This window comes from Opisthocomus hoazin, chromosome 8, assembly GCF_030867145.1.
Source record: "Opisthocomus hoazin isolate bOpiHoa1 chromosome 8, bOpiHoa1.hap1, whole genome shotgun sequence".
In the NCBI taxonomy this organism is placed as follows: Eukaryota; Metazoa; Chordata; class Aves; order Opisthocomiformes; family Opisthocomidae; genus Opisthocomus; species Opisthocomus hoazin.
In genome coordinates, this window is record NC_134421.1 from 66866056 (window position 1) to 66889676 (window position 23621).

At 49.4% G+C, this 23621-nt stretch overlaps 1 protein-coding gene across 7 annotated transcripts in view; it reads left to right on the plus strand.

The window, feature by feature from the left end:
* FRMD4A (FERM domain containing 4A) overlaps positions 1 to 23621 on the plus strand; it is a 392745-nt gene that overhangs the window by 335135 nt on the left and 33989 nt on the right. For all 7 annotated transcript variants that reach the window (XM_075429179.1, XM_075429184.1, XM_075429182.1 and 4 more), the window contains 2 exons: positions 14903 to 14979; positions 19109 to 19247. In XM_075429179.1, the coding sequence (XP_075285294.1) occupies positions 14903 to 14979; positions 19109 to 19247 (216 nt within the window). The remainder of the gene's footprint in view (positions 1 to 14902; positions 14980 to 19108; positions 19248 to 23621) is intronic.

Genomic DNA, 23621 nt, shown 5'->3' on the forward strand with positions numbered 1-23621 from the left:
CCCACCTCTCCAGCTTGTCCAGGTCCCTCTGGATGGCATCCCGTCCTTCTGGTGTCTCAACCGTACCACTCAGCTTGGTGTCATCTGCAAACTTGCTGAGGGTACACTCGATGTCGCTGTCCATGTCATTGATAAATTTACTGAACAGCACCGGTCCCAGTACGGACCCCTGAGGGACTCCACTCGTCACTGGTCTCCATCTGGACATTGAGCCGTTGACCACTATCCTTTGGTTGCAATCATCCAAACAATTCCTTATCCACCGAACGGTCCACCCATCAAATCCATGGCTCTCCAATTTAGAGAGAAGGATGTTGTGGGGGATCGTGTCAAAGGCTTTACAAAAATCCAGATAGATGACATCCATAGGTTTTCCCTTGTCCACCCTTGTTGTTACACCATCATAGAAAGCCACTATGTTGGTGAGGCAGGACTTGCCCTTGGTGAAGCCATGCTGGGTGTCTCGAATCACCTCCCTGGCCTCCATGTGCTTTAGCATATCTTCTAGGAGGATCTGTTCCATGATCTTCCCAGGCACAGAGGTGAGGCTGACAGGTCGGTAGTTCCCAGGGTCTTCCTTTCTACCCTTTTTGAAAAGGGGCACAATGTTTCCCTTTTTCCAGTCACTGGGGACTTCCCCTGACTGCCATGACTTTTCAAATATCATGGAGAGTGGCTTGGCAACTACGTCAGCCAGTTCCCTCAGGACTCTGGGATGCATCTCATCAGGTCCCATGGACTTCTGTACATTTAGGTTCCTCAGTAGGTCCCAAACCTGGTCTTCACTTACAGCTGGAGGGATTTTACCCTCCTGGTCTCCTTCATGCCATTCATCGACTCGGGAGGGGTGAGGAGAGAGGTTGCCAGTGAAGACTGAGGCAAAAAAGTTGTTGAGTACCTCAGCTTTCTCCTCATCTGCTGTTGCCAGTTCGCCGGTCCCGCTCATGAGCGGGGGTACGCTTTCTTTGACCATCTTTTTCCGGCTGACATACCTGTAGAAGCCCTTCTTGTTATTTTTCACATCCCTTGCCAAGTTCAGCTCCAGCTGTGCCTTGGCCTTCCTGACCCCATCCCTACACAACCGGGCGGCTTCCCTATACTCTTCCCAGGAAGCCAGTCCCTGCTTCCACATCCTGTGCAGTTCCCTCTTCTTCCTTAGTTTGACCAGCATCTCTTGCCTCAGCCATGCCGGTCTCTTCCCTTCTCTGCCCGACTTCTTACACTTGGGGATCGAGAGCTCTTGCGCTCTGTGGAATACATCCTTAAAGACCTGCCAGCTCCGTTCTGTTCTGTTCCCCTGAATCAGGGAATATAGGCTATCCTACCCTTTTTCCCCAAGTGTATCCCTAAAAAATAGGGTGCCAGTTTTCTCTTCATTGGGAATTACTATTTTTTTTTTCTCTCAGCAAATTATGCACAAAATCCAGGAGACCCAAAACAATGGTGCCGCCTTATGAATAAACAACTGAGGGCTTCTGTGGCTTAGCAGAAGTGGTCATAAATCTGGGAGGGAAGGTTGGGTGGGAAGGGAGAACAGGAATTTCCGGGCTAGAATTTGTCCACTGCCATAATCCAGAGACCACAGCAGTGAAAAGACAGCCTAGATGAGCATTTCTCTGTTGCATGATGCTTGCAAACCCCATCTGTTGGCAGGGCTATACCAAAATGCTCAACCTAAATCACTCGGATAGAGTGGCTGAGGCTTCATTATTTCACCACTGTGTGCTTTTACACTCTGTAGAGCAAGTAAAGAGACTTCTTACCCCACACAGGTGGTAAAACCCCTCTGGCGAGGGCAGCCCAACTCCCTCAGCAAGATGCAGTGTTTAATTCTCTGCTAATTAGATTGTAAAATTGCGCTTGGTAACCCTGGTATCTGGAAGCTTACCACAGTATCTGATTCATTTCACTATACCAGCATGGGCTGGTTCAAGTCTTTGCTGTGTGAAGGGGAGGGGTAAACCCCACTGAACTTTCTGCAAGGAAAAATCAGGGGAGGAGGGGGAAAGCGATTATGTCTTTTCTGATCTTTATGATTTTGTTCCTGCACATTGCCAATGCCAGAAACAAATTGAAAAATTACAATGGAAAAATACATCTCCTTGGAAGAAACACAAGCAGAAAATTGTAGCAAGAAACCAGCTGAAACCAAGACATTTATATTAAATGCATATAGAAACCTTGCTTGTCTTATAAGGGAGATTGTAATGTTTTCCTATTATGTCATCCTAGATAGATTTCCATGCTTATTGTGCTTGCAAGTAAAACTGTAACCCACACTAAGCAGCTGAGCCTATCTCAGGCGATCCCATTAGCAGTCAGTCAAAACCACGTTTTTATTAAATTGCTGGAGTAAATCAGCCATGTGTCTAGAAAACTAACCAGGTTTGTCAGCAAGTTGGATGAGTTGGGTGAGGAGAATTGAGGCTGACGCAGGGCCAGAACCTGATCTTGCTTGCGCTATTCTCACTCAGGCATAAGTCCTCCAGCATTACTGGGGATGCAGCTGAGATGGGTATCTGGCACCTAGTCCGAGGTGGTTCAGACAGGAATGCAGGGCTACTAAACTGGAATGCAGCTGATCTGCAGAGCCCAGCGTGACTCTGTACTTCTATTTTTATGTTCCCTCCTGCCAATGCTTGAATTCTGTGGAAGCCCTGAAGCTACCCAAAGCCATCACTTTGAGGCTTATCGTTCTCTTTTCTGTTTTTCTCCTCTATGTTCAGGGGCTAGCTCACAGACTCAGCAAGCCCTGCCAAAGGCTTCCTCATGAATGTTGCCTGTTCGAACCCAGATTTGGTCCATATCAGTTATGATCTGGCAGCTGTTCATTCTTAGGTATTAAATAAAGGCAAAAGTTTCAGTATACCTTACAAAATCCATCACTGCAGCTGGACAAGAAGCAGCAAGTATCCAGAGTGGAAAGATGGCTGCTGTCCTGCTAACTATATGCTGAGGCATTCTGGAAGTTTAGTGGCTTGCAGAACCAGTTTAATTTTTTGTAGCAGCAGCGCACAGCATCTAGGATGGGCAGAATTTATCTCCCTCTATGTTAGACTTAGCTTCTACAAACTCTTCCCTGTGAAAAGGCCCTTCAAGGCTTGATGTGCCTTGAAAAATCACAGCAAAAAAAGATTCATTGTCCTGCTGGGCTCTACCCATCTTGAGTCAGCACCATCCAATATCTGTGATAAACCAATGCAAACTCTTTGTAACCAGGTCTTCAGATAGGATGTGCCAGCACCATTCTCCCACAGGCTGCTGAGGCTGCAGTGACCAAACTCATCCTTTTCATAGAAGGGTCTTTAGGGGTTTTTTTTTGCTTGCCAATGCAATTGGAAAGAAAGACCAAGGCACTGCAGCCCCATCTATGTCACTATATTTTCTGAGTGGTGTTTGTTCATTTTAACCAGCAGGTAGGGATGTAACTCCCCTCCATCCCAAGAGACCTGTACATGAAGTACAAGCAGCATAGCCTGGAGCTGTGAGACCGGCATGCTCAAGCAGTTGTAGTAGCACTAGGCATGTCTCTGTTGTTCTAGTGAGATATTCCCACTGATTTAAGAGCCCAAAGGCATCTCTCAGTGCACACAGTTTAACAGTTAGTAAACAATTAACGCCAAGCTGAAGAGTGAATGATTAACAAAGTCAGCCGAAGGACTTCCATATGGCAAATAAACAGAGAAATTGTTTAACTTATCACCAGGAATACAATTACCTTAAAGGAGAGTCTGGTAGTGTTTTGGTTCTTTTTGCAACACTGTATAGTGTTATCCCCCCTTCTTCCACTGAAGGCTAGTGGCAATGAAACTTGAGGTGAGCCTTTTTTCTCAGGCTCATAAACATTATTAGTGTTCACATTCTCTGGCTGACTGAAGAGAACCCAAGGCAAATAAAGACTTTTGGAAATAAGATAAAATGTGAGGCATCAGCTGTGAATGTAACTTGACAAAGATTTTCCCTGTGACAGCCAAACATCCATTTCTGCCATTTCTTCCTAGCGTTGTCCTTTCTCTGAGATGAAATGAACCGTGCTGTGAAAATACTCTGTCCCTTGCCATAAGTTCTCCACAATGCTCTATGGATTCTCATTACAGAAGAATTTAATTTGTAGTATTGTTGTGAATCCAAAGCAATGGTAATGGATTGACTTCCCACTGAAACATGCAAAAACAAGAGCTGAGTTGGACCCATGCTATCAAGTAATACAAAGCACAAGTAAAATCAGTAGCTTTAAGCACCAGATCAGAGAGAAATCACCTGCTTGTTGAGAGCATGAGCAAAGTAATCAGCACATTGTGTCCAGAAAGATTGCTGTGTGATGTCACTTGGTCTTTTCCAAACAGCAAGAGATAGAGTGAACTTTCCCAATTCCAGAGGCAAAATGAGATATTTACACAGGAGGAGCAATAGTCTAATTAAGAGCTGCTTTATTGCAGAACAAATAGAGATCCTTTCTGCTTTAGGGCATAATGAAGCATTGTCAAGTCAGTAATTGCATTGATGGAGTGGTTAAACTTGTGCTTCCTGTGGTGAAGGAATGACAGACCAGTAACTTAAAAAAAACATAAAGCAGGGATTGATGTGAAAGGTATAGAAACTAGTGAATGATGGGGAGGAGGAAGCTGACAAATTGGTCTCTATCCTGACTGATCACAGAACATCAGGACAGTCAAAAAGGCAAAAGAAACACGAAATTCAGATCAGCTAAAGGGAGTCCAATTCACTTGCATTAACTCCTTGCTGCATGATACAACGGAGATCCAGAGCTTTGAAGGATTTAAGATGGCACTACAGGTGTGTATGTGACCCCTCCATCCAGCGTTATAACATCGAATTGGTTGTTTTGAAACAGGATTTTGGGAGGGGTTATAAACCCTGATGTTCGAGGAGGGCGTTGGATCTGGCAGCAAGTTGGTTTCTGCTGTGAGAGGCATGGAGCATGTGTAACACTCCTCTCACTGACGTGCCACTGAGCCACAGAGTGTATCTGGAAAGGGCTGGCCTTTCTCTAGAGCATCCAGAATCCAGAGGGGTCAGAGACAGTGTATTGGACTCATGGCTGGTTGGAGTCTTCTTGGAACAGCATCATATCCTAAGACCTTTGCAAACATCTTTGCATTGCAGGCAGGGATAAAAGATTTCAAATTTACAAGTGATACAAGAGGAACAGAAAACATTTCCAGGAAGTACTGGTTTAAAAGCTAGCAGAGTCTCAGTGGCATTGCTGTAATAAATTATTCACTGTGATTAGCTGACTGTTAAGGACTACCTGCTGACTCCTTCTGCTCAGCGCTTTTATTTCTCTTCCCGTTGCTGATCCTTCATGCCTTTTGGATTATGGACTTGGCTGTAAACTGAACCAGCCTTCAGGTCACGGCGGGTTCAACTTATTTTATAGTGCAGTAATTCAGTCTTGGTTATGTGTTTAGAAATGTGGAGCACTGGAGGAGGGAGACATATATAAAGCGAGGTTCCTTACCATGCTGTTTCTTCTATGAGAGAGGTTGCTCACCCCATTTCCTTCCATATGAAAATTTAAGACCCAGACCTGTGACTGTTGAAGAGCAGTCATAGCTTAAGATCCTCCCCTGCTGAAATGTCTTGTTCCATACCTGTTACACAGGAGACCACGTTCTCACTAGCACCTTTTTTGCTGCTGCTTGCCCTCACGTTGTCTACTATGCGGCACCAGGCTCTTCCCCTTTTAGCACCCACTACTCCATGCCTTACCACTGGACTTCCTTGTGCCAAAAAGCTGTCAAGAGCACTGAGAGATGAACAAATCAGATCAGAGCACATTGGGCTGGAAAATAGGATTTTGTCCCTGACACTGAGGATTTCCACAGGATTTGGCTGGACATGCTACTGGGCTGTCATTCAGGGAACATTTCGTTTGGCAGCTGTACCAGCTGAAGCGGCCTTCACCACCCTCCTCTTCCATCGCAGTCCTGCCACCACTGCTCATTTCCTCCCTTGGCCCCTTCCTCAGTCATGCTGGTATAATTGTGTGGCCGGGAAGGAAACTGCTCCAGAGAAGAGATCAGAGCTCAGCACAACCCAGCCAAAAGAAGTGGTTACCTTTAACCTCGATCAGTTCCCAATCCCACTCACCCTCTGGCCCGCAATCAGTATCCTACAGCACAGCTGTAGGAGCTGGGTATGGGTGGGTGCAGGCTGCATAAACCATGGCAGCCAGAGAAAGAAACTGCCGTTAGCTTATACAATAACTTTGTGGAGTGAGACGAGGGCTCAATAGCTTGGAACGAGACAGAAGGAGTTTGGCTGCATGGCATTTGCCATGGTTGAACCAGGATGAATTAACAGTTAGGTATGGGCCAGCATTACAACTTTTTGTCAGATAAGCTGGTAAAAGTTTGCTTCAGTATCTCTCCCAAACAGGGCTGATCTCAGACCACTAATTAAATTATCCAGGTAAAGTTACTTCTTAAAATCATAGAACAGCAATGCTCAGTTTCCATTATCTAGGTAAATAAGTAGCTTGATCGACTATAATGCTTGTAAACTCTAATACACAGTCTAAAGCACTGCTGTTTTATAAGGAAACCAGCACTATTTTGGTGGTTTAGTGTTATGTGTAATGCGGTGATACCATCAGGCATACAGTCCCTAGGGTTTTCTGTAAGAATTTGCATTCACAAAGGCTAGAGCATGACATTCCATCCCCTGATCCAGCCAAGTCAAGCCCATGGCTACCATTAAATATAGGAGTAGTCCCATCAAAGTAAAACTCCTTTGCTCTAAGTGCTTTGTCATATTCAGGTCTTAAAGGGTAATTCTCTATAAAAGCAGCAGCCAAGTCTTAAATGATTCTGCAGCACACAGCAGGAATTTCAACAAGATGCAAAGACAAATCACTCCAACAGCACAAAGTGAAACAGATTGGACCTCAGTGCCCTGGAGTTAGGGTGGAGAGCTGGAGCGAGACTGAAACCTCTTGTGCTTGGCTCTGAAGTGGCAGCAGGCTCCCCACATGCCCCACCCTTCTCAGATGCTGTCTCTTAGCTCACCAGGACGCACTCTTCCAAAGGCCTGGGCATTTTTATCACCAGATGAAGCCATGCAGAGGCCCAGTTATTCAACGGCTACGAATATGAGGCATCTTTAAGTCAGTGGCCTGGGCAGGAGCATCAGAAGGTCGGGCACTGCAGCCCATGACTGTGTACGTGAGACTGCCACTGCTGTGCCACCCCACATGCAGACACCCTGCATCACAGGAGTATTTTTAGTCACACAGCCTAATACGTATGTGCATCGTCATAGCCGGGTGGGATGGGGATGGCAGTTCTTCTGTTTTGGTTCCAAGATAAATGTATTTTAGTCCCGCCGCTAGAGAAGACAAAAGGATCCTTAGGAAAGAGAGAAGCAGGAACGATTTGTGGGCGGCATTAAATCATTCCAGGGTGCCACAGCTGGTTCATAGGCTATAGGGTGGGCATCCTTTATCTACACATAGTATATTACATCAGAAGGGAGAGATCTTCAGTGCAGGAAGATCTAGTAATTTTGATTTGCCCGCAGAGGATATAAGGGAGAAAGTTTAACTTATGAGAATCAGGGAAAAATAGTTGTCTGTAGACATATTAATTTAGACACACCCACCGTGGTGACAGGAATACGACATCTAACTGCATCTACCAGACACATATGTGTGGCAAAGGTGCCTTCAATTGTGTATAAAGTCAAAGTCTGATCTCCCAATCTGTATACAGTTATAGACACAAATACAAAGTTGCATTATGTAGACAAATAACGCTTTGTCAAAATAGCAGCTCTTCCCTTTGTGATCTGATGCTTTGCTGTCTCTCTGAGCCAATAAACCACTTTGAAATTTAATAGGGAATTGTCTCTCCATAATGGAAATGAATGCATAGCGGTGATTATATAGATCTAGATGCTATTTCTGTTTAGTCAAGCCAGAAATGTTTGTTGGGGTGGCGTGGTCCCATGAGAACAGTACACAGCAAAAAGGATCTCAAATTGGACCAGAAATTGTTTGTCTGTTTGGCAAAAAAAGAGTCCTGAAGCCTGAGGGGAAGAAGTAATTAGATAGTGAGCTGGGATTGCTGACAGACCACTGAAAGTCCCACTTAGCCAAGCCACTCTCTCATTCCATGGGGGAAGGGAGGATGGCAAGCCTCTGGGAAGATCATTTGCAGGGTTATTTCCCACATCAAATCAAACAGGAAATCTTTTATTTTTTTGTTTTGGGAAGTAACAGAAAAAAAAATACCCAAACTAATAGAAATACAGAAATGAATGGAAGTGTGGCAGGATGGAAGTCTGAGTTATGGTGCAGCAGCATCCCCATCTCATGACCTGGGGGCACCCTCAGCAATGGGTCACACTAATTCACAGGTGACAGCCCACGGAAATCTCTTGGTAAATCTGCCCCTGAAACAAGAGTCCATTTGTTTGAGCTGAGATGGTGCTGTTCTGCCTGGACCAACTCCTTCCTCATTCACTCTAACTAGTTTGACAGAGGTATGATTGATGGGAGCGGGGTTGGCTTGAGGCAGAACACAAATCCATGCCCGGAAACCATGGCCCCACTGAAATCACTAGGACAAAACTGCCATTGACTTTGCTGGAGCTGTGATTTCCATAGAGTTTAAGGCCAAAAAGGGACTGCTCACAACCTCCCCCCTGACCTCCTGCATAACTCAGCCCCTAGAATTTTGCTTGCTGGTTTGTTTGGTGGAGGGAATTACATTTCCAAGGAGGAATTTTTTTGTTACATTTGTTTTGTCTTTAAACTGCAAAACAAAAGACTTGGGAGTTTGTAGCTGTACTCATGCAAGCTGTGTGAAAATACTGTCGTTGTTTAGTTCCATTGTTTTGTACCAGTTTTAGTCTCGGGATGTCATCCATGGTTGGCTCTTGCCCATAGTGTAGGCAAGGGCAGGGGTTGGATCTGGGCTGTTAGAAATGTGCCACGTTATTCCCCTGCCTTTCCTAGAAGCCTTTCAGTGCATCCAGTCTGGGTGGTAGTCCATGAATTTGGAGGGATGATTGTTCCTTCCACATAGTATGATTCAACAAAGCATTAATCATTTAAGAAATTGCAAGACTTGAAGGACTGGCAGACGCCAATTAGGTCAGCAATTACAGTTGATCATTTATTAGATGCTTAGAATTAAAGAAAAATACAGGTCAAAAAGACCTCTGGAGGTCTCTAGCCCAAACTCCTGCTCAAAGTTAGGCCAACTTCAGAGTTCGACCAGGTTACTCACAGCCCTCGTGTTTGTCACCTTCACTGATTGTTTGGGATTTGGGGTTTTTTTATATATTAGGCAGAATTTCCCTTGCTGCAACCCTGCAACCTGTGTGCATTGCCTCTTATACTTCTGCTGAGCAGCTCCAAGAGAAGTCTGTCTCCATCTCCTGTGTAAATCCCCTTCAGGTTACCAAAGAGAGCTGACAAACAGCGGGTAGATCCTCTGTAGACATCCACAAACGGTGTGATTCTGAACAGCCACCAAGTGTGACACCTGAAAACCCTGACAGAATGTGCATCGCTGAGTAACCCTATTCTGCCTGTGCCCCGTCTCATGTGCTTCAGGGGAAGACATGCACACAGAAAAGGGAAAGAAAATGAGCCACCAAACACCTGGGCGTTTATATTTGATTCTTAATAGACCCAGTGCAAAATGGTTCACACTGTATCCCCAACATGGTCGTCCAGCCACAGTGCACACTGCCCAGTTGACCTGACTTCAATGCCAAGTCCAGCTCTTGTGGGCACAGCAGGCAGAAGACAGTATCAGGGACCCAGTACCCCAACCCCAGGATAGAGAAGCCTGAGAATTATTCCAAAAGGTACTAGTCGGGCATGTTCCTCTGGGTACCGTCACGCAGAGGGCACTGTGCACCAACCACCAGTGCTGCCCTTCAGCAGCCCTCTCCGTCGTGTCCCTGAGCTGCAGAGCGACACAGGTGCCAGCAATAACCTTGTTATTGCGAGGGGTTCCCAAACGCATGGCGTGGTCCCTCCACCGGACACCTAGGTACGGCTTCCCGAGCACAAAGGGACAGAGCATGGCCCAGTGCCTAGCACAGATTAACTCAGCTCCCCACACCTCGGCAAAGTCCAGGTCACCCAGGACATGAGCAACTAAGCCAGAAACAACTCCTCTATGTCTCATTCACAAAACACCCTCCCCTGTTTATCAGGAGCTTCTGGCATTTTTCAAATGCTCTCACGCTGACCCTACCTCCTGCTGTGTGCAAACTCCATGGCACCGGCCCCACGGTCAATAAAAATGGTAAAAACCTTCTTCAGACTCACATGGCTGAAACGGATGCAGGTCCCTGGGCCTCCTCTCCTCCAGCCTCAGCTTAACTAGGGAGCAGCCAGCAAAGCACAAGCGTGCTCACAAAAGAAGCTTGCGTCTGAAGGGCTTTGACTGCAGCTCTTTGTAACTAGTTGCAAACATCTGGTGCCTGGCAAGCTGGCCTACCTCATGGAAGGGGTTTCCACTGAGAAAATTCCTGTAGCTTGCACCTGAATTCTCCGCAGCACACCATGCAGCACTCGGACCTCTCCCCTGGCTCCTCTTCTAAGCTGCCAGCTTTGCAGAAAAGCCATTTCTGGCACTGGCTTCCCCACCATATCCTCCCCACTCACTCCAACGCATTTTAAATGGTACACATCGTCCAGTAGGGAACAATTATTCTCTTGAATGTTCGTGGGTTGATAAGCAGTCTTGCAAATTCAAGTGATGGTGTTGGTTCCAGTTTTATTGGCGCGATGAAACAGAGCCCGTGGTGGGGACGGTTCCCCAGAGGAGGAGGGAATAAGGGTGATTCTTTTCCCCTCTTTTAGTAGCCCCTTCCCCTTTTACGTGCATGCGTGAGTGTGCAGCTGTGCTCAAAAGCCACTCTCAGGGAGACTTCCTTAAGTATTTATTGAAGATTAAATGATCTCATATGCAGTCTGTAATGATGGCCACTACCAAAAATTGTTCCCATCTGAGAGTTGCCCAGTGCTGCATGATCTGAAATGGGCTGCTGACCTCAGAAGAAGGCAAACCACCACATCACAGAAACTCAGCCCACCGCGAGCACCACTAATTGTCCCCTTGTCTGCGGGCTCTGAGTGAAGGCAGCTACTCAAGGGCAGGGAAACTGTGGTCTCAGCTTGTGTTACCAAGTGACTTTCTCCTAAGCCTCATTTCCAGCATGTTTAGGGAGATGCTGTCCCAGTTACTGCTGCGAGGTACCTTTTCTCTGGCAAAAGTCGCTACGCCCCTAATACAACTCCAGAAAAAGCCACTCCGAATTGTCCCACCCACAAGGGCCGGTGTTGGATTCAGCCCTGCAAATCAACCAAAGACATTCATAAGCCAAACAACCCAAAACCAGACGCAGACTCGGTGTAGGAAGAGGCAAACCTGCCACAAACATGGATGCTTTGACTCGAAGCAGCCCCAAAACGAGCACGCATCTGTTGTCACTGCATTTCTGCAAGGTTGTTGAAATTACGACCAGCTCCCTGCTGTGGCTCGTATTCCCCAGTGAAGGCTGCAAGCATCAGCACGGTAAAAGGATCTTGATGGGTAAAAATTATGCTTCCATTTAAGAAGACCCACTAATGGCACCTTGTGCATCTGTCACTGAATTAACAACATCAATTTGAAACCGTACATAAGCTGGGCAACTGGTGAAGGGAACAGCTTGCTTACATTAGGAGGTCTGGCTGAAGGGAGACCTCAGGTTTTGTTTCTCCTGAGGGGCTGTGATCGGCTAGCAGGAAAGCGGTTACTTTCTTGTGGGTATTCACATTTTTGCGTATTGGATTCCCTATGTGTAGGAAGGGTGAAGCCTCTCAGATCAATGTGGGCAAAAGGGGTGAGAGACTGCAGAATAACATTTGGGGGGCAAAGGGAGCACAGTTACAGCAACGGTAAAACTCCACGTGTACGTTCTGGAGAACAGGGCTACGGAAAAAAAGACACGAAGTCAGGTTGTGGGGTCACTTTCACCCCCTCCCTCCCAAGAGTCTGGATTTGGCTCCTCTCACACCCTGCCAAGAAAAACAAAGAAACTAAAAATAAAAATTCAACCATCTGAGGAGCTGCTCTGGTGCCCAAAACGTAGGTGTCTAATGCTGTTTTAGGCAGTGCTGGGGTTCCAAGACATCTGCGCGGGCCCGGCAGCCCTGGGACAGCAGCCCGAGGCCAGGCAGGGTACCCCAGGGCACGGAAAATGGCACTCGACACCCCCGTTTGGGCGCCTGAGCAGCTCCCCCAGAGCCCCGTGCGTTGGACAGTTGGAGTTAATCATCGAAGGGAAACGGAGCTGCAGTTAACGAACCGAGCACGGTGAGGTTTGGTAGCAGAGAGGATAAAATAGGAAAGGATTGGAGTGCAGGGGACGGTCCCGCAGAGTCCGAGGGGGGAGGATGGGGGGGAGAGCGGCTGCCAACAGCCCAGAAAAGAGTTTCAAATTCCTTCTGCGCCACACCGAAGTTTAGTCATAAATGACAACGGGGGACGCGGGGACAGAGGGATATTTTCTGAAGGGTGTGATCTGCTGGTTTCTCAGACTCTTGTGCGTTCCACATGCCTGAGCGCCTCCCAGACACGTCCTCCGCACATGCCGTGCGGCACGGCCGCGCTACCCTCCGCGCCTTGCGGACCGGCATCTGGAAGCACGGCGGGATGTTTTCGGCAGCCCACATGGCAGTCTCAGGCTTGACCCCGGTCGTTGCCAGTGGGCGTTCAGGCCCCAAACTTCCTTTTTGTGCCTTTGAAGCTCGGCTGCAGCTCACTGGGTGCTTGCAGGGGAGACAGGCTTCACTTTGGGACCTCAGCTCCCAGCTTAACCCTTTCACCCCCTGTCTATCCTCCCTTTGTGGGTAAAATAGTGGGTATTTCTGTGCTTCATTCGGTGATTACAATTTTCATGCGGTGATTAATGTTTCCAGTGGAGGAATAAAATAATCCTCTAAGGACAGTGTAACCCAGCCCTTCAAGCTTCCCATCCCTCCTGTCCCCCCTCCTCCCCTACCCTCCTGCAATGCAGACAGCCCCAGAGTGTGGGGCAGCTCAGTGCCCTCCTTACCCCTTGCTTCCTTCCAAACACCTCTTTATAGAGACAAAAAAAGAAACAAAAACACCACACCTCCCCCTCAAAAAAAACCCCCACCTCTTGGTTGGAAACTTTTACAAACGCAAATATTTTCAGTTTTGCTGCTCCTGAAGTATTAATGAGGAGAAAATGTTTGTGTCCTCACTGTGGCTTATTCTGTTTGCTAGATTTCACCTCCACCAGCAGCTTAATCAGTGCAAATCAAATTACGCCTCCTGTTTACTTATCTCCAGCGCTGACACTGGCAAGCAGCTTATCTCGGCCTGGCAGGAGCCAGCGCCTTCCTTGGGGGCAGGACAGGAACTTCCACAGAAGCTGCTTGTAGTGGGAGAAGGAGCATAAATCAGGGAAAGCTCTGCTGGCTCTGCTCCCTAGCAGCGAGCTTCCTTGCTAGGGGCAGCACCGGGAAGCTGAAGCGCGAGATGCCCAGGGAGCAGAGGCTGCCTCCTCCCCGCGGATGAGCAGCCTGGAAGCCAGGGTTTGGATGTTGGCTTACTCATTTGTAAAGAGGAGGCGGTGGTGGAACCGTCTGCGGCGGTGACGGTGCTGTGGTTTGCAGAGTTGACGCGGTTTTGCAGTCATGGCGTCCTTCGTGCTGCTGCTGCGGGTCAGCCCTCCCTCCCGCCTGGGAGACGTGGGCCATTTCACGGCAGAGGCGTGGGTACAGGGACCGCGCCAGCACACCCCACTGCCCGAGGCCACGCAGAGACCCCCCGGCCCACGCTGGCTGAGGGGCGAGGGCACACAGCCAGCCCCCCGCGAGACCTGCATTTTACTCCCACGACTGCTTCACGCCTCAGTTTCCCCCCCCTCGGTGACAGCGTTGGGCTTGGTCTGCGCGCTGCTTTGAGACGCCCCGATGGGGCAGCCTGTAAAATGGAGGCAGGAATACGGCTTCTCGCTGCGTTTCGCGCTGCTGGGAGCACGCTGGAGCGCTGGGTACTGCCAACACGAGCCCGATGGCACCTGGGATGGACAAAGCTGGGATGGACAAAGCTGGGATGGATCCTGGGATGGATAAAGCTGGGATGGACCCTGGAATGGATAAAGCTATGGGATGGATAAAGCTGGGATGGATCCTGGGATGGACAAAGCTGGGATGGGCCCTGGGATGGAGAAAGCTGTGGGATGGATAAAGTTGATATGGATCCTGGGATGGACAAAGCTGGGATGGACCCTGGGATGGATAAAGCTGTGGGATGGATAAAGCTCAGATGGACAAAGCTGAGGTGGATCCTGGGATGGATAAAGCTGTGGGATGGATAAAGCTGGGATGGATCTTGGGATAGATAAAGCTGGGATAGACAAAGCTGGGATGGATCCTGGGATGGACAAAGCTGGGATGGAGCTGGGATGGATAAACCGACCCCGGCCGGCTTGCGCTCGTACGACGTTCATGGTCGTCGCGGGGGTCGGAGCTGAGCTGGGGGTCACACTGCGGCAGAGCGGCTCAAGCCGCCCCCGTGGGGGTCTCTCCCACCCAGCCGGGCCACCTCGGCCCCTCCGGGGTCTGCGCCGCGCAGCCACGCCGCCGAGGGAAGGGCCCGGCGCACACCCGCTGCCCGCCCTGGAAGGAACAAACGCGGCCGAACCCCGGTCCGCCCGTGCCTCGCATGTGTGCAAACCGCACCTCGCCCTGCGAAGCGAAACCACCGCCCCCCCCCGGCACCCGGCAGCGGGGCCCGGCGGGACCGCGCCGCCCGCCCCCGGGGCTGCCCCGCGGCGGCTGGGCGGGGGGGGGAGGCGGGGCTGTGCGCGGAGCCGCCTCACCCGCTGCTTCTCCCCGCAGATCTTCCAATGGAGGCAGCTGGAGAACCTCTATTTCCGCGAGAAGAAGTTCTCGGTGGAGGTGCACGACCCGCGCAGGTGAGAGCCGAGCCGTGCCGTGCGGGGCCGAGCCGTGCGGGGCCGAGCCGTGCGGCGCCGAGCGGAGCCGTGCGGGGCCGAGCCGAGCCGGGCTGAGCCGTGCGGGACCGAGCCTAGCCGTGCCGTGCGGGGCCGGGTGCCGGCGACCCGCGGTCTCGCCGGCGCTGCGGGGAGGACCCCGTCAGCAGAGCGGCAGCAGGTACCGAGCCGGGAGCCGCCGCTTCCTCCCAGCGGGACGTTTTGGGTTCGGGTGGGTCTTTTTGAGGATGTGGGGATTTTTTTCTTTTTTTTTTTTCCTTTTCCCTCTGTTTTGGCACATGCTGACCCCGGGTGCTGTGCTGTGCCGTGCCCCGGCTGCGGTGCCGGCAACCCCCATGCGTGAAAGGGGCTTCGCCTTCTCCCCGCGTTGCGCTTGGAGCCGGGAGATGGGCGCCAGATTTTGTACTCGCATGCTTCCTCGTAAATAAATATTCAGTAGCGCAGCTGAAGGGAATGGCGCGGCACCAGAGGTTTACCGGCAGTCTGGATGAAAGCCCGTCAGTCTTTTTGGCACAGGAGTCTTTTTTTCTTACTTTGGAGACTGAACGTGGGAGAGAGTGAGTTCAGGTGGCTGGGCTGCATCAAATCAGTGCATTCTGCACCCCTTGATCGTTTGCGTTCGTGGACGGTTACTGCAGGCAGTGAGCAGTGCGTAAATCGCTCTGCCAGTTGTTCTCACTAAAGGCAAAGTCCTGCTGCAAAGTAAGGACAACGACGGCCGATGGAAACCAGCTCTCTTCCCGGACCGATTTGATGTGCTGCTGGTAGTAGCGTGTTTTGCTGATCGCTCAGCTGTGGTCCTGTTTCACCTGTTTCCCATGCCTGTCTGTGTCTAATATATGTACTTAAGGGAATTTTGCATGCAGTTTCTGTGTGTATGTGCCCTGATGTGAACATGGTCACACCAATACCAATACAAGGCTGCTGGTCACCACAGGCGCTACAAAAACAGTAGAGCAGCTCATACCGTTGTGCAGCTCCAGGTTAGCTGAGCCTTGAAGCATCTGCTTAATATTAAGCATGTAAATAGTCACATGAAATCTAGCAGAGCAAATTCCCAAAGTTGAGAATACGCTGGGAGCTGGGGGTAGTGTGCTCGTTCCCCCACCGAGCCTCCAGCAGTGGGCGAGGAGTCAGAAACGCGTGCCGCAAGCGACCAGCAGCGAGAAGCCCCTGAGCGCCCAGGCTGGCCGTTTCCTGCAAGCAGCGATTGGAAGGAAAAGAAAGCAAACTGCTCTGGGACGTTAAAATCGTGATGCTGTTTGTAGCTCAGTGTCATGCGTGAAATGTGACTGAACAGAGGAACCTCTTCTGGCTCGTTTGTGCTTAGATGATAGGAGTTACTGACACAGAAGAGCTTCCGTTTTTTTTATTCCATTACGCTATTTCTCTGAATCAACACCAGAAGGGCAAAACCCTGTCCCAGGTTGTCAGCCTGGTACTTTCTCACTACAAGGAAATTCAGCTGGTTGATTTTCATATCCAGAGAGTACCACTGTCCAGGTCAAAATGGTTCGCTGGCTGTAGAGCCGCAAGGCACGCTGCAGTGGCATGGTGGGAGCGCAGCTCGGGTTGTAGTCTCCCGGCCAAGAGGGATGGACTCCTGCGAGGAGTTGTTCGGCATGTGGAGGCAGAGGAGTAGCCAACACCATGCTCTCTCCGCATTCCTCTCCATGTAGCCAAACCAGAGCCTGAGTCAGCGAAGCCACACTCACAGGAGAGCAAGCATGGCCCGGCAGTTGTGGCCAGGGCTGGGCAGCACAGTGTATGTTTTGAAGCCCTGCCTCTGCCGTGGCTTCCTGTCCTGAGCAAGCCATTTAACCTCTCTTCATCGCGGTGACTTACCCTGTAAAGGAGGGAAGCGATACATTTTGGGGGGTATCAACAGGGTTCATTCCCTAGCGCATGTGGCATGCATGGAGGGGAGTCATGGAAGAAACACCCGTGGGCCATCTCTCACAGGTCCCCACAAGACAGCTGTGAAAAGCAAGTCCACAGGTCTGACCAGCTACATCTTCAGACTTTCTGACAGGGTTTGCAGTTTATGGGAAACATGTACAGGTTCCAAAAAGAAAAAAAATTGGAAATCACTGCTTCTTAGATGAGGAGATGAGTGACTTGCAGAGTATGTTTCTGAGAGTTCAAAATGAGTAACTGTGTTTGAACTGAATAGGATGACACCAGAACGGGGGCTTTAACCTACATTTGAGTGCCTTAATGCCTGAGAGCCTTATATGCCAATATGCTGCAGTGGTTTGTGTCCCTTAAACCCACACAAAGCATCCGCAGTTGGATCCCCTCTCCAGCCTCAACTTCAAGAGCACCTCTCAGCACAGCCTTCCCTCCCTGTCCAGTGACAGGGATGAGGCAGCCCAGCACCCATCCTCGTTAGGACCCTCAGCCACCATCCTGTTGCATCCGTGGAGAGTTTTCTCACAAGAACAATACTCGTAATGGGAGAAGGACTCCAGTCACATGAAAAGGACTCAGCACAGGGTAACACTGAAACACGAGATCCCAGTTGTCTCAGACCTTGTTTTCATTGGCCGTGGCTGTTTTCTCAAAGAAATTTCACTCCAATTTGTAGTTGCATAATTTGACTTAAACATTTTGACATTTTGCAGCACTGAAAAGGCCCTGACACCAGAGCTGTCAGCTCTCTCCCAGCCTGAACCTGGCCAGCAGTTCCCATTTCACTGCAGTTTTGCTTTTCTTTCATTCTTGGCTCTATCACAACTTTGTTTGACCATGTGCATCTCCTTCCCACGTTCACCTCCAATTTTGGGTAGGGCAGTAGCCCAGGGGCACTAGAGGATAGGTGGCCAGTGTGGATGCCGGAGGGCAACCACTGCCTTAGCAGAATGAGCGCTTGCAAGTGCTGAGAAGAGAGTCAGCCGTCCCTGGCGCTGCACAGCAGAGCTTCTGAGCTGGCCTGCAGTGCCACTGCCACATCTGCACTGCACAGCGTGCCTGCTGGCTATGGACTGTGGCAGCCCCACTGTAGCACACCCTGTTCCCCAATCTGTCTCATGCACGGGCCCCTCTTCACCATCCACATGCCTGTGTAAAAGGCTGCAACAAAAGTGCCACGTTTCTGAGCTGGCCTCTGTACCTGTGCTCACATTCATTTCACAGTCGTATTCCGCCACAGGGCTCTCAACAGACTGGAGAGGAGGACCTCTTATTTGGGGCTCGGTATTTTGGTTTACTCCAGCCAGTGCTCTATCCCCACAATGGGAGGAGTGCTGCAGACCAGGACGCTACGAGCCTGCGTGTGCTGGTGTCAGGGGCTCTGCTGGTGGGATTAGAGTTGAGGGGGGGGGGGGAGGAATAACCAAGCAGGGTTGTACAGTTGTGAAAGCATGGGGAAACCTAACCTGTGTTTTTTGCTAATATTTGAGGAGAATTGTGAGTCCCAGAGAGGAAACATTTAGTTCTTATTTTTCCTGGTTTTGTATTCACTCAGCTAATCACTGAGAAACATTCTTCTCTCCAGGGCACTAGGCAGCCCTCTCTGAGCCTTACAACTCCCCTTTCCCATGCCACATGGCAGGTCCTCCTACATCTGTTTACAAGTGGGGAAATCAAGGTACCTGAAGAGTTTCTCGCACGTTCTGTAAAGCAGCCATTGATCCTGTGGATCGTTATTTGTCACCTGTGTCCTAATATTTGAGAGCCACCATCCAAAGCCAGAAGTAGTGGAGGATGTGAGGACTTGGCCTCAGGTGTGTCGGCATGTGATGAGACACAGAGGATGCACACATGCTTTGGCATTGGTGACTCCCCTCAGATACACAGCAGGTCAGCATCAGCTCAGCCAAACCCAGGAATACAGTCAGAACTGGACAACGAATGATCTTTTACTGTTAGTCCCCTGCAGATTGCTAACTTGAGGAGTTAGCTAAAGTAAATGCTCTCCTGGCTTTATTAGCTATTTATTGCTGTTCTCGAAGCATTTTCTCCCATTAGCACAAGGGTGTGCACAGTAAAGACAGTAGCTTTTACTATGAGCTCTGTGATAGGTTCTGCCACAGAAAACAGTCCGAGGAAACCTTGATGTGACCCCAGTTCATTCTTTTCTCCTCTCCAGGGCATCTGTGACCAGGAGGACTTTTGGGCATAGTGGCATCGCCGTGCATACGTGGTACGCCTGTCCAGCACTAATAAAGTCTATCTGGGCTATGGCCATTAGTCAACATCAGTTCTACCTGGACAGAAAGCAAAGCAAGGTAAGCATGTTGGAGGTGGAAAGTGCCTGTTGTGGTGGATGAGCCCTTCTCACTCCCCACAGTCCCAGCAAGGTCAAGTCCAGATGGTGGCTCCTTTCCTGCCCTCCCTTTCAACCTGAGATCAAAAAAAGGCAAATTGACTCAAAATATCTGCTGGCTTTGGCCAGGTTGAGGGAATGTGTATCAAATTCATGTCTATGGGAGCGGGGATTGAGGGAAAGGTTATACTCAACTGTGGTCGAATTGGAGGAGCCAAAGTTTGCAAGCAGATAGGGTCGTGTCCCAAACTGGACTGTTTCCACGTCTTCTGGTTCTTGAACTCTGTCTTAAAGTTACGGCAACTTCCAGTAACTGAGTTCAAAGTAGCGTCACGCTCTACACCTGTTTCTGAATCCTTCGTCCTGTCCCTTGCTTTTTACTAACGTATTTTCCTAGAAATGAGGGGTAGGGATGTTACTTCTCTCTCCACACAGAATCTCAGAAGGAGGGGGGCAGGATGCTGGCAGCTGGGCCTTACACGGAACTGTCTCAATCTGGTGCTGCACAAAGGGCCACTCAGTACAGAAAAGTAACCACCTTGAAACCAGAGGAGTGTGTGTTCTCCCTCTACTTCATTTCACTAACAGTAATTTTAGGCATACCCAGAGCAGCAGGAGATAGCTTTGATCACTTTGAAATCGCTTTGAGACAGAAGAGACTTCTCATGCAGACATCCCTCTCCATATGAGCATGCTGGTGTAAAACTTTACGGAGAAGACAGAGTCTGTATTGAGCGGGTACCTGCTTATATGGCTACCTGTATTGCCCCCCATCTGGTGAGATAGCAGGAATATGCAGGGAGATAGTCCTCCAAATGGCTGAAACAATCTTAACGTCTTGCTATTGCTGAAAGCACTGCCTGCATTTTCAGGCAGGGGCTGCTCCCTCCCTTGCACAACCCCTGGCCCTATCAGGTCCCTTCATGAGCCAGTTCAGCCCACTAAACTGGCAGAAAAATATTTATTTTTCCTGTTTTTCTTTGCTGCATTATTTTTCTGCCAGGTAAATGAATTGGATTGGCTTGCTGGAATGATGTAAAGGGCCATCAGTGTGCTGATGCTCACTCTAAACCCTTCTGATACTGCTTTCCCCATCGTGATCTCTGTGACTTTATTGTAGAGTGGGCAGGACTTTCGAACGCCTCGGGCAGAACACATGGTTACGCTCACTTTGGCCATGTCCGATCTAATGCAAAAAACTAGGATTCATCTTAGTTGCTGTGGGCTGTACTGAATTAAGGGGCGTAGCTCACGTCCCACCCCTGCCCAAGTGCCAGCCGTGAATACGGACAGAACTGCACGCTCACCCGATACCAGCTAAGGGTTTCCTGTCCCCCTCCTCTGCTCAGCAACACCAGGGCAATGCATAGCCCCCTCTGTTTTGCTCTCAACAAAAACAGCTCAGCAAATAAACAGAAGTTTATTTTCTTTACTTTTAGCCAGATGGATTTGCTGATCTAGCTGCAAGGTATTTAGGTCACAAGCAACCAACAAACAAAAGGAGATTCGCTTCTCCTCGCATTTCTTTGGTAAGAAACTGGGTCTCTTAGATGCCCAGGACTTCCCTTTGGTGGCTTCTTTTGTCACTGGCAGATTGTGTTTCAGTCTGATCTCCCCTCTCTCACACTCCTGCAGACAGCACCACCCACCAGCCCTCGTTCGTCAGCCTGTCACGGCTGTGACCCTGTCAGTGCGCTTTGTCACAATAACCCCAGTAGTCACGCTGAGGCTTTGAAGTTAGGGCGTGCAAATATTTGTGCCCCTTTCTCTTAGGTGAGCTGGTATTTTAGTTTGTTGTGCTCGTCTTTGACGTGACACCATCAGATTGATAGACCCATCAATTTTAATTGATCAGTTCGTGTGATGGGTCACTTCAGGACACTGTACTCATGTGCGCTTTGCCTTTGAAAACCAGTAAAACATACTCCAGTGGGGCGTTGTGAAAGGTCTTCATTTCAGCTATCAAGGGCTTAGACAAACATTTATTTGAGTTTCGGGCCGCATGGGTTCTCATCCCCTTAAATCTCAGTCCCCACTTCAGCTGAATCCCCCACTTCAAAGCAAAACTTAGATATCCCCTCCTTTCATGTTCGAACTTGGCATTTCATATCATTTTGACAAAAGAAAGAAAAATAACAACAGACTTAGAAGGAGCAGCTTGCTGGAGCTCACTGCAACGGAGCCTTCACTCCAGTGATGTAGATAAGATGGCAGGAGATATGACATGGTGATAAAGCAAGCTTGAACTCCGTACTCCTCACATAGCTGTGCACCAGTTGGATCTGGACCTTGTGCACAGCTCCACTAGAAAATCCCCTTCATTTGATTTTAAAAAGAAATAAAATCAGCTTTGCCTAGATTTTGACCCTTTTGCAAGGAAGTGAGATCCCAGCCTTCTTTGCAGCCTTACTCTGTGTTGAACTCCTGCCAGCTCGCTGAGTTCCCAGCGTCTCGCTCCCCGCTGGTCTGTCTCTCCCCACAACTGAAGCGTAACGTGGAGACTGAAAAGATCCCCAGCTTTCCAAGTGAACACGTCAGCGTGCAGAACTCCTGTCAGCTTCCCTTTTTTTCAGGAGACAGATGCAGCAGGACTTTGAGGCACGTCTTTGCTCTGTTGACTGCACCGAGTCAATCAAGTGCTTGGCCTAGAAGCCTTGAGAAGTCCCCTTTTGTGGGAATTTCCAACAGCATATTCCTCCAAGCGCAAGGTTTTTTGGCTGAATGAACCGGTAGTAAATAGGCCAGGGGTTTCTAAAAAATCACCTGCAGCAAAGCCCCATCACTGCAAGCAAGAGGGATAAATTCATCCCTGGTGTCCATCTACTCTTGCTTTTCACTGATGGATTTTTCTTCACCCTCTGACCCTGTCAGAACAGCACTGGGGATCAGTTTGGCCCCATGCTTTGAAATGACTCATGAATGAGCCGGCCTCCCTCCATGTAAATGAGACTTGGCAGGTCTGCGCTAAGTGCTTTACAATTTTTGAGCCTGGAGGTACTGCAGAGCCCAAGGGAGTGCTAATGGGATGTAATCTAGCTCTCCACTATTGTGCTGTCAGGACGGAGTCTAGCCCAGGCCTCACGCTGGCTGCTGTTCAGTGGCCTGTATGAAATGAGTTGTTGGTCTGATTCCTGCTGTTGATGAGTGGCTGTCCAAAGCACAAGACCACCCGACGCTGATTGGCATTGCTGTAGGCAGCAGAGGCATCAGGGATTGAGCAGCATGGAAAATTAACCCCATTTCTTTCAGGAGATGCTCCATCCCCACTGTTTAGTGCAGGGCACCATTAGCACGACTGCAGTCGGGTCTAAAACCTTCTCCTGTAGCTTCAGCAGGTTTATATTGTGCCCTCTGTGGGATGCACTCTGCCCTGCTGATCAAACCCAGTGTCTGCTACCACATCTGCTCTCTTCTGGTTGGTTTTTCCTCTCTCCTGGCTCCAGGGATGCCAGGCTTTGGTCTTGCATCCTTTTTTCCTTGGCCCTATGTAGGGCACACTTCCAGCCACCGCTGTCTTGGCGTGCTGGCCAGGACCACAGCAACATCCAGCTGCGTTGCCTTCGCTCAGCATTTTAGCTGGTACCTAGTCAAACAGGTAGGGCCAGAGTGAGCCCTAATTTGTAGTCCGAATATGAGTGGAAATAAACTACAGTGCTTCTCTCTGTAACTACCCTACAAATACAGGGAAACCACTGCCTCACAGAATGGGAGGGTGGGATCTGTCTGTGCGGGCTTGAGGTTTGTACCTCTCCTAGTCATCAGCTGCAAGGACTCAGTATAGGGGGTTAGGCAGATACTGGGTTTGATCCACATGGCTGTTCCTGGGGTGATACAAGGTGTACATAACCATATATGTAGGGTCATACACATATATACACCTGCAGGGGATAAATCACCAGGACAGCAGCAGTCTGAAGACTCGTTACCTCCAAAGATCTGGCATTGCAGCAAGACACCAGTTCATGCTCAGCCTCCTTATCAAGACTCCAGTAGCAGGAAATCTCATTAGATAAAAGCAGTGACTTTCCTCTTCACCTAGAATTAACCTTCCAGAGCTATTTGGAGAACTTATTTCACAGCCCTTGTTTCTGACTATAAATGTCAGATCCAAGAAGGTAAAAGAGTGCTGTCCTTCTCCTGAGGCTGATTTTGGGGAGGAGCTGCTGGAAGTAAGAGGTGTCTAACTGATTGTATCATTAGTTTTAGAAGGTCAGCACTGGTTGCCTGATCTGCGCTAACGTCGTGGCAGGTCGTTCAGCCTCTGCACTGAAGTGAGTGAGTGCACACACCCTGTTCTTGGGGTTGTTGTGGAAATAAGCTTGTGAGGCATTTGGGT